The sequence below is a fragment of the Staurois parvus genome, unplaced genomic scaffold, assembly GCF_062004578.1.
Source record: "Staurois parvus isolate SC_StPar_1 unplaced genomic scaffold, SC_StPar_1.0 ptg001805l, whole genome shotgun sequence".
In the NCBI taxonomy this organism is placed as follows: Eukaryota; Metazoa; Chordata; class Amphibia; order Anura; family Ranidae; genus Staurois; species Staurois parvus.
Genome location: NW_028319601.1, coordinates 1,037,203 through 1,048,636, shown reverse-complemented (window position 1 = coordinate 1,048,636; position 11,434 = coordinate 1,037,203). Strand labels below are relative to the sequence as shown.

The following is an 11,434-nucleotide window of genomic DNA, read 5'->3' as shown; positions in this document are numbered from 1 at the left end:
TTTTTTGTATTTGCAACTTATACACTGTGGTCTTTCAATAAATGCAAATCAAAAGAGCAACTACTGTCGTGCAAAATCCTTTTTCTACTAAATCCAGCTGGTAAGTCTGTTGTTTTTCAAAAGATCAAGCTCTCCTGCAGATGTATCAGTTTACAGGGATGAGAAAAACCATTTAGCATGAACAGGGGTGCTTACAATGATCAGCTTTTGTTCATTTATGGAAAATATTTATATATAAAAAAAATGTTTGCTGTAGCTGATTATGAGCTGGAGTTTGGCTTCAAGCGGAGCTCCACCCAAAAGGGGAAGTTCCGTTTTAATGCTTTGTGCCCCGCTCCCCATTAAGGATTGGCACCTTTGGGTGAGCGGGTACCCGAATTTGACAGGTACACGCTCCCACTTCCGCTGAGATCGCCTAGGCAATCGGATGTGGAAGTTGTCCTCCCTCTCTTCTCGCGGGAAAGAGGACGGCCGGTGAAACCAGCGGTGGTGAGGACACCGCTGGACCGAGGGACAGGTAAGTGGCTGTATTTTAGAAGTCAGCAGCTACAGTTTTTGTAGCTGCTGACTTCTTTTTTTTTTTCAGCTGAAACAACCCTTTAAATTTGTTAGTGTATTTAAAGCAGAACTCCATGATTTTTTTTCCATGTAGTGGGGCTGTGCACACACTGCATGGGTTAACTGCTTGCTTTGTCCAGGTGCGCACGGAAAGGCTATACTTACCCTGTTCTTCAATCCTCCAGAAAGCAGTGTTCCCCATGTCCATCGGTGGACTGTCCCTGCCGTCATCACGTGCAAAGCTGGTCTATGGATGTGATCACATCAAGAACAGTCCATGCACACGACTGCTAGCATGCAGGGGGGCAAGAGCGGCAGGGACTGGTCTTGCACTTGGTGGATCGGAGGATTAGGTAAGTATACCTCTGCTCTCCTCACCCCTCAGACAAAAATGAGCAGTTAATAGAATAAATTCACTTTTGGGAATATGTTACATGTTCCACCCATTTGTAGCGTGGAACATGTAACATGCTCCCATAGCTGCAGCCATGCCCAACGTCCCCCCCTTCCTCTGACAGATAGTACAGGGAGAAATTTCCCTGTACTATCTGTCAGATTTGAAAACAGTGCTCCGCCCATATGGCCACATCACTCATTCACAGTGTTCTGTGAATGAGTGCCTACAAGTCCTGGCAGCCTTAGTAGCTGTTGGTTTGTAGTTTTTCAATGAACTATCATGGTGCTGTGGAACGCCGTGATAGTTCATTGAAGCTTCCTATCAGTATATCTGCTTTACCGTATATCCCGTATGGCCAGCAGATATTCTGACAGGTCTGCAGGAGACCTGCATGGCATCAGTGATCTACTGATTGCTGGTGCAATGCTTTCCAGGCAGACAAAAATAATAAATGCACATTTTTTAAAATGCTAAATTCTTGGAATTATTCTTTAAATCCGCTAGTGCATTTAATACTATCCCTGCTCCCCCCCCCCCCCAGAATGACAGCAGTTCTGTCTGCTGTGTCCCTGTGCTCCTTAATCCAGAGTGTAGGCACTCTAATACTGGCCAGATCACCAGGTGAAAACAGAGGGAAGAAGCCTAAAAAGAGAAAATTAATGCAGCCGACACATATAATGATTGGTAAGCTGCAATATATTATGTTTTTTGCTTTGGGTTTAATACTGCTTTAATGCCCTGCCAAGTGTACACACTGGGTTTGCAATTCAAAAAATATTGGTGTATTAGTGAACTGAAGTAGGAACGTTAGACTATCTGCTGCTTTGACACGATAGGTTCAGTGTTTTGTAGAGCTGCAAAATATTGGGGTAAATGTGTATCATTAAGGCTCCATGCACACTGGCTTAAAAAAACGCCAGTGCTCTAGGCAGAAAAAAACACTAATTGTGAAATTTGTTTATACTAGCGCATAGGAGCATTTAGCTTTTTTTCTGTAAGAAAAATGCTCTAAAAAAACACGAAACAGAAGGGGGTTTTTTTTGCCTCTAAAGGCTGAGCTTAAAAAACACCTCTAGACTACCTAATGTGCATGGATAACATTAGCGTCTTTCTACAGGCAAGATGCTATACTCCTCTAGCAGGAGCATTTTTTTCAAGCCAGTGTGCATGGAGCCCAAAAATGTATTCAGTGCATTATGTATTTATTACATTAAATTAGACCTGCACTGAAATGTTCACTAAAACATACCTAAACCTTTAAAAGCAATGCATATTAATACACTATATTCAGAAAATGTACATTTCTGTATGTTTTTATGTTTGCTTAAAGTTACATTATTTGTAAAAGAAAGCTATATACCATGCATGCTCATACAAAGGACAGAACAGAAGCTGGAAGACATGCCATAGGTTGCTTTCACACACTTGCCTGTGCAGAGACACCCAGATGCCATCAAGGAACTTCCTATCCTAAGATGACAATGCTGCTCCTCTAGAAGCATAGGTTCTGTCAGGGTTGTCACCCTAGGATAGAAAGTCCCTTACAGGCGGGATGAACAGGTCAATAAACAAAATAAAATAAATAAACAAAAGTCTGCAGGAAGAAAACAACTCCCTCCAAGCATTCAAGGGAGGATAAATCTGGTACATGGTTAGATTTTCTTTCGATCCCTCGTAGAAAAATCGTTCATCAGAACATTCTTTCCTGCTATTATCGCGTCAACTAATTTTGTTCAAAACCACTTTAAAATGTCATCCAGTTCTGCTATTTGAATGGAATCCCAGGCATATAGAACAGGTTTTGTTAAAATATGTACGATTTTTTTGTTCAAAGTTAGAAATGTGTCCAATCCTGCTTTTATAAACTTTCTGATCACTACGGTCCAAAACAAACGTCAGTTTGACCCCACTGACAAGTCGAATATAAAAAAAATTTAATTCTACTGGTTTACGCCCAATTTATGGTTTACTTTTTAGTATTATGATGCATAAATAAAAAGTGATATTCCTTTACTGATGTAAATACTGCTTTAAGATGCATACAGTACTGTTTACTAGAACAGGCCTTGGCCTTTGACAATGTCAATTCACCCCTTCAGCAGAGATCGTTTGACCAAACGTCTAGGCATTTTGTCATATAACCAAGACTGGAGAGAGCCTGGGGCCACATTTTCTTTTTATTTAATCATCTGAGCAAGATTGGCAAAATCTTTGAGATAACATTCGAGTTGAGGCCTGTTTTAGTTGCTACATTGTAATTGAAGGTATTTTCTCATCTGTGGGTTGTAGACTTGCAAAATACTTTTTTCTCCAGGTGTAGGCAAGCCGTATTATAAAAGTAATTGTAACAACAATGGCTAATGAATTGCTCTTGATTTTTCACCTGAAACAAATATATTTATGAAATATATGTAATTATCAGTATTACTATTTAATATTTGTATGAGCACCATCACCTCACCCCACTCAAGCTCGAACACTCAACAGGTGTTATGAGCAAAATAATGTCTTTGAGTGTGCCCAAACATTTTTGTAAATGTAGCCCAACTTTTTTTTGCAGTAGGTCCCAGTCCATGTCTAAAATTGCCACGGGGTGATTGAGCTAAGATGAAAATATGCACGCATTAACAGAATATTTTACGTGTGTGTGTATATATATATATATACACACACACTATATGTATCCCACATATTAAGCATTTGTATATGCCCTTTGACTGTATGTCTCGAATCTAAAGCTTCTTAACTGTAATATTTAATTGAAAGAAGGACATTTCCTATGAGAATATTACCCTTCGTTTGGATGCCACAAGGCAAAAGCAAAGATAGAACAAAACATTAAAGTGAATGACATCTGGATGCCATCTTTCCAATATGAGATTGGATTTGAGAGATATGAACACTACAATTTATGACTCAAGCTTTTGTGTACTGTGTGTTTGGCTGCAGTAATCAGAAAAAGATAGATCTTAGTTAATCCTTGCTATGCAGGTCAAAGTCCTGAATGATAGAAGGCTGCCTAATGGATATTGCCTTATAATCTGCCTACACCATGGTCCCTCCTCAGATAATACCATTGAGATGCACCCCATGTAGGTCATCATCATCATTCTCCTTCTTGTGTGCTTTCACATGCCTTATCTGAAATTGGTAAAACCAAAGAGTCATGTGTTCTTTTTCTGTGTTCTCTGGTAGGAAATGACTGAGGGCCTTGATATCCATTTTCTTGTGGATCTAAGGGTTCTTTAGACAGAAGTATATAAATAGAAGGACAGTTTTTGTAAACTGTTAAACTGGGTGTAGGATTCTTGATTTCAGGTCCCTTTGGCTCCCATACTTCCTGCAGGCTTTTGTACTGCACTTTTGTGATCTGGTAAAGTCCACCTAATTGTCTCTTCAATATTTCTACACAGGTGATAGCTTTAGTAACAGCCCGACCATAGGCACTAAACACAATCTGCTTTGTGTCTTCTGACTTCATATATGGCAAAGCATATCCCACCAAATTGCGTATTTTACTGCCTTCTTTTACTCTCATGTGTGCCACCTGTGGATGAAGATCCTTGAAAGGCAAAGGTTTTCCATCATCTTCATCCAGAACTCGTACCCGGCGGAGATTCTCCATTGTGGAGGAGGAAGCAGGATGTGTTTTTAAGTCTCAGCCTTAGGACAAAATGAAATGAGCCAGAGCTAAAATAAACTGTTTTAAAACAAAGAGGTCACCTTTTGGCTAAATAGCCAGCTCAGCTAGAAGATAAATGACAGCTGCTAAACAGCTCAGTGGGAATATGAACTCTACAACACATTCGTGACCACTTGCATTGAATTATAATAATATTTAAACAAACAGCAGTGCATGTGGCACGTTGGGTAAGATGTTGTCAATTTTAACTAGGTGGTAAAATAGGATATAAATAACTGCATGAAAAATCTAGACAAGAATGAAACATTAGTATTACTTTGATGAATTTGATACATGAACATTACAGATATTGGGGCTTATTTACTGAAACTGGAAAGTGCAAAATCTGTCATGGTGGCCAATCAGCTTCTAACTTCAGCTTGTTCGGTTAAGCCTCTACCAAAAAACCTGGAAGCTTATCGGTTTCTATGCAGAGCTGCACCAGATTTTGCACTCTCCAGTTTTAGTAAATCAACCATATTGAAATTTAGTCCTGCAATGCTAACAAATATTTAAAAACATTATATGAATCCATGAATAATGTATTAACTAACTCTACCTGAAAACATTGTATGGATGGAACATTTACGCAATTAAAAAAATGAGTTTCGGAATAAACAAGCTGCCTTAGAGCTGCAGAGCAGCAAATCAATGATAAGCAAGTTGCACGAATACTTACTTGTTTCTTTTGAGTCTTAATGACCTAGAGACAAGCACTCTTCACAATGCATCCTCCATTGAATTGCGACTACATTGAAGAAGAATGACTTTATGGAAAGTTGCCCCAGGGATATTCAAGGATTTAGAGTGATGCTGTCTTCTATCTGTTAACTTGTCCTTTTCCATAAAGACTTCTGAATGCCTCTTTTCATCAAGTCCTATCTAAAAAGAGGAGTTTTATTTCTACAAAGCTGAAGCGGAATTCTGGCCATCCTGGTGTGTGCTAGCCTTATCAGCGAGTGAGAGCTACTGTCAGTTCTGTGCCTGCGTTGCCTGTTCTGAACCACACTGCTGTGTCAGATGCACTTAGTGAGAAGCCCTCCTCCTCCTTCTTTCACCCATACTCTTTTCTCAACACTGGCTGCAAAGGAAAGAAGCACCAGGGCTGTTACTTCAATTCAACCACTTTGCTAGTGGAATGGAAAAGCTGAGAGATTATTATCTGTAATTATACCCATAGCCTATAGACAGGCTTAGCTGAGCTTTATAATCATCTTGTCTAAGTTGCATTTTCGCTCTTACCTCCTTTTCAGCATGCTCGTCTGCCTATTTTACATTCCCGAACCTGCTTTTTCTTAAATCCACTGTTTCATTTCACAGCTGACTGTTCTCTATGTGCATAGGATATGCAGTCCCTTCATTCACTGTGAGGCATTGGCTGGCAGGTTGGTGGGTAGTGTATATGTGTCACCAAGGTTTCTGACCTAACCAAGGTGGGGGACCCAAGGGTTTGTGTCTAACATGGAGCAAACAAACTTTGCTGTTTTCTCAGATCTTAAACAATATGTTACCCCAACATGTCATATTCCTTATATGTGTTTGTTGTATTATATTGTATCATGTTACAAACTATCTCTTTGTATTGTTTCTTTGTTTGAAATACCTGGTGTTGCTGCAAGTCCTTCTGCTTTCCTATTTCAAACTATCCATGCTAGGCATAGAAGCACATCTTTCCCAGTGTGGTCAATTTTCTGGCTGTGCTGGGAGCAAAGCCTGTCTGTCCTCCAATGATCAAACTTGTGCTGACACCCCCAACTTCACGGCTATTTACTGGCACAGTTAGTGGCCTGCTGTCTCTTCTCCCTCAGATCTCTAAGCCCCTTATGCAGATGAGAACAGAGGTCATGTGGTTACTATATATATATATATATATATATGTATATTATATTGCCAAAAGTATCGGGACACCCCTCCAAATCATAAGACATGCAGACTGCTTCTACAAACATTTGTGAAAGAATGGGTCGCTCTCAGGAGCACAGTGAATTCAAGCATGGTTCCGTGATAGGTTGCCACTTGTGCAATAAGTCCATCCGTGAAATTTCCTTGCTACTAAATATTCCACGCTCAACTGTTAGTGGTATTATAAAAAAGTGGAAGCAACTGGGAACAACAGCAACTCAGCCGTGAGGTGGTAGGCCACCTAAAATGACAGAGTGGGGTCAAGGCATGCTGAAGCACACTCTGGGTTTGGTGGTTGCCAGAAGATCGGTAGTTGCTGACTGCATTGTGCCAAGTGTAAAGTTTGGTGGAGTGGGGATTATGGTGTGGGGTTGATTTTCAGGGATTAGCCTTCACTGGCCCTTTTGTTCCAGTGAAGGGAACTCTTAAGGCATCAGCATACCAAGACATTTTGGACAATTTCATGCTCCCAACTTTGTGAGAACAGTTTGGGGTTGGCCCCTTCCTGTTCCAACATGACTGCACACCAGTGTACAAAGCAAGGTCCATAAAGACATGGATAAGCGAGTTTGGGGTGGAGGAACTTGACTGGCCTGCATAGAGTCCGGAGCTGGATCCGAAGGATCATCTTTTGGATAAATTAGAGCGGAGACTGTGAGCCAGGCCTTCTCGTCCAACATCAGTGTCCGGCCTCACAAATGCACTTCTTCCCATAGACACACTCCTAAACCTTGTGGACAGCCTTCCCAGAAGAGTTGAAGCTGATATAACTGCAAAGGGTGGGACAACTCAATATTGAACCCTACAGACTAAGACTGCGATGCCATTAAAGTTCCCCTCAAAATAACGCAACACGCAGCCATTAATGTCTGAACCACTGGCAACAAAAGTGAGTACACCCCTAAGTGAAAATGTCCAATTTGGGCACAATTAGCCATTTTCCTTCCCTGGTGTCATCGTTAGTGTTACAAGGTCTCAGGTGTGAATGGGGAGCAGGTGTGTTAAATTTGTTGTTATCGCTCTCACTCGCTAATACTTGTCACTGGAAGTTCAACATGGCACCTCCTGGCAAAGAACTTTCTGAGGATCTGAAAAAAAGAATTGCTGCTCTACATAAAGATGGCCTAGGCTATAAGAAGATTGCCAAGACCCTGAAACTCAGCTGCAGCATGGTGGCCAAGACCATAGAGCAGTTTAACAGGACAGGTTCCACCCAGAACAGGCCTCGCTATGGTTGACTAAAGAAGTTGAGTGCATGTGCTCAGCGTTATATCCAGAGGCTCTCTTTGGGAAAAAGACGTATGAGTGCTGCCAGCATTGCTGCAGAGGTTGAAGGGGTGGGGGGTCAGCCTGTCAGTGCTCAGACCATACGCCGCACACTGCATCAAATTGGTCTGTATGGCTGTCATCCCAGAGGGAAGCCTCTTCTAAAGATGTTGCACAAGAAGCCCGCAAACAGTTTGCTGAAGACAAGCAGACTAAGGACATGGATTACTGGAACCATGTCCTGTGATCTGATGAGACCAAGATAAACGTAATTGGTTCAGATGGTGTCAAGCGTGTGCGGCGGCAACCAGGTGAGGAGTACAAGTGTGTCTTGCCTACAGTCAAGCATGGTGGTGGGAGTGTCATGGTCTGTGGCTGCATGAGTGCTGCCAACACTGGGAAGCTACAGTTCATTGAGGGAACCGTGAATGCCAACATGTACTGTGACATACTGAAGCAGAGCATGATCCTCTTCCTTTGGAGACTGGGTCCCAGGGCAGTATTCCAACATGATAATGACCCCAAACACACCTCCAAGGTGACCATTGCCTTGCTAAAGAAGCTGAGGGTAAAGGTGATGGACTAGCCAAGCATGTCTCCATACCTAAACCCTATTGAGCATCTGTGGAGCATCCTCAAATGGAAGGTGGAAGAGCGCAAGGTCTCTAACATCCACCAGCTCCTCATGGAGGAGTGGAAGAGGACTCCAGTGGCAACCTGTGAAGCTCCATGGCCAAGAGGGTTAAGGCAGTGCTGGAAAATAATGGTTTCCACACAAAATATTGACACTTTGGGCCCAATTTGGACATTTTCACTTAGGGGTGTACTCACTTTTGTTGCCAGCAGTTAGAACATTAATGGCTGTGTGTTGAGTTAGCAGGAAAGCAAATTTACACTGTTATACAAGCTGTATACTCACTACTTTACATTGTTGCAAAGTGTCATTTCTTCAGTGTTGTCACATGAAAAGATATAATAAAATGTTTACAAAAATGTGAGGGATGTACTCACTTCCGTGAGATACTGTATATACAGGTGAAACTCGAAAAATTAGAATATCATGCAAACGTTCATTTATTTCAGTAATGCAACTTAAAAGGTGAAACTAATATATGAGATAGACTCATTACATGCAAAGCAAGATAGTTCAAGCTGTGATTTGTCATAACTGTGATGATTATGGCTTACAGCTCATGAAAACCCCAAATCCACAATCTCATAAAATTAGAATATTGTGAAAAGGTGCAATATTCTCGGCTCAAAGTGTCCCACTCTAATCAGCTAATTAAGCCATAACACCTGCAAAGGGTTCCTGAGCCTTTAAAAATGGTCTCTCAATCTGGTTCAGTAGGAATCACAATCATGGGAAAGACTGCTGACCTGACAGTTGTGCATAAAACCATCAATGACACCCTCAACAAGGAGGGAAAGCCTCAAAAGGTAATTGCAAAAGAAGTTGGAAATTTTTTATTTGAAAAAAAAACTTGCAACCAGCAACAATTTTTTATACAAAAAATATCAAAAGAATAAATAACGTAAACATCCTACTTGGTAACAAACAAAGGAAAAAAAAGGATTACCCTCCTATAATAATACCCATAACAGACAAAGAAAAACCTGATCATTAGGACCAGGACATATCATTTTTACCTACTTAAGGATCTTGTCTTTATAAACCTCAATTTTTACAGGAAAAAGTAAACAAGACAACAAAAGAAGGCTTTAACAGCCTACCTATTATCCTTCTATACATGCTTTCCGCAGCTTTTAGCCCTTTACAGGGGAAGACACACTTGTTTCAAGCATACCGGCCTTTCTGGCCTACCAACCTATACCCGCAACTTACCCCTCTCCAGGGGAAGCCTTATACATTATAAATTAGCCTCTACGGCTTTTAAAAAACATAACAAAAAACCTAATACATTACCCAACGAAGGTTAAGAAACCTAGACCATCAGGTATGTGTAGCCATCTTTCAAAAAGTAACCTACAGACAAAAATCCATAGGGGGTGAAAAAGGAGAAAACACAGAACAGCAACCTGACCAAGAGATCAACAGACTGCCGCTACAGGTCCAATGATCCTCCACACCTTTATCCAGACCCTTCGCCGCAGCCTGTCTTTCTCAAGACCCCGAATTTTCCTAACCTCACCAAGGATGTCACGCGCCACCACCAGGACAGGAAGGACCTTCTGCCGCAAGGAGACCTGACACCGTGCATTCCACGTGTAATAGACAAACTAGAAAAAGTGTATTTAAATCATACCCAGTATGACTTTCTAATGCCCCATATACCCACTCTGCATAAGTTATGCAGTGCAGGAAGGGGATGTCTAGAGCCCTCCCCACCTCTTTGTACACCTCTACATTGAAGGAACACTGAAGCAAGAAGTGGTCCATTCTGTCCACTTCACCCCCACACAACCACGGTCATCCAGAGAACGGTGCTTCAAGTGTCCCCTCACGTAGAGCCTGCTGTGCAACGCAAGCCAGGCCTGGTCCCTAAATTTTAAGGGAACCCTTTCCATATTTAATAAACGCAGACCCTCCCTCAAGATATGGCCCGGGCAATCCTTCAAGGCCAGCGATGCATGAAACGCAGAGGCCACAATCCTCTCGCTTAGGAGCCTCCCAAGGAGCGACCTGACCTCCTCCGCAGTCACACACCACCGCCTATGAATCTTCAGACACGGGGCGACATAAGTCGGGAGCTTACCATGCTTGACCCGCAAGCTTCCCATTGGCCCGCCACTCTCCCAGCAGCCCAGAAAAGGTCTAAACCAAACTTGGAAAAGACTTACCCATGCAGGCGGGTTCTCTTTTAGCATACTACCAATATTGTGCTTTATAAACATCAAAGAGAAAAAAACAATCGGGTTGACCATACCTAGGCCACCCTCCCGCCTGGATCGGTAAGTCACATTCCGCTTCACAAGGTTCAGTCTGTTCCCCCATAACAGCTGGAAGAAACAACTGTAAACTCTCATATAGAGAGACTCTGGCAAGAGACCGACGAAACTGATGTACAAGAAAATGGGGACTAAGTAGGTTTTAATTAGGTCGACCCTTTCCCTTAGGGACAACTGCCAACCCTTCCAGCATCTCACTTTGACATCGGCATCCGACAACCTGGATTCCCAACTTGTTTTACTGTAATCATCAGGTCCAAATTCGATGCCTAGCACTTTGATCTTCTGACGGGGCTCTGGGAAGGCATCCGGGAGCTCGAAACCCTCACCTTCCCTGCCCATCCAGAAAACTTCACATTTTTTGTGATTAATCTTGGAGCCTGATGCCTCCGCATACTGCTCCATCACCGAGACCACCTCCTGAGCTTCACTAGTCCCAGAGATGAAGACAGACACATCATCAGCATAGGCCACGACCCTCAGAGGTGACTCACCAGTAGTGCCCCCCAACACCCCGCCCAACACCCCACCATCTAGCCTCCTGACGAAGGAATCGATGGCAAAGGCATAAAGCAAAGGGCTCAGCGGACATCCCTGGCGCACCCCCGAGGCAACCCCAAAGGGCCGCCCAACCCAACATGAAGCTCTCAGCCCCTTTATACAGTGTCTGCAGCCATCCAATGAACCTCCCCTCCAGGCCATACCTGCCAAGGAGATGC

The 11,434-nt window shown here is 42.5% G+C and overlaps 1 protein-coding gene across 1 annotated transcript; it reads right to left on the bottom strand.

Annotated features, from left to right (window-relative positions):
- Positions 1–2,252: 2,252 nt before the first annotated feature.
- On the bottom strand, positions 2,253–5,697 carry RPP25 (ribonuclease P/MRP subunit p25). Its single transcript, XM_089663927.1, has 2 exons — positions 5,317–5,697; positions 2,253–4,618 (listed from the first exon to the last, which is right to left on the bottom strand). The coding sequence occupies exon 2, from the start codon at positions 4,578–4,580 to the stop codon at positions 4,062–4,064; it is 519 nt and encodes a 172-aa protein (XP_089520053.1). The 5' UTR covers positions 4,581–4,618; positions 5,317–5,697; the 3' UTR covers positions 2,253–4,061.
- Between the last annotated feature and the right edge of the window lie 5,737 nt (positions 5,698–11,434).

Bases quoted from the DNA above. Each gene is read 5' to 3' on its own strand.
- RPP25 (XM_089663927.1), bottom strand. From the start codon at position 4,580: ATGGAGAATCTCCGCCGGGTACGAGTTCTGGATGAAGATGATGGAAAA.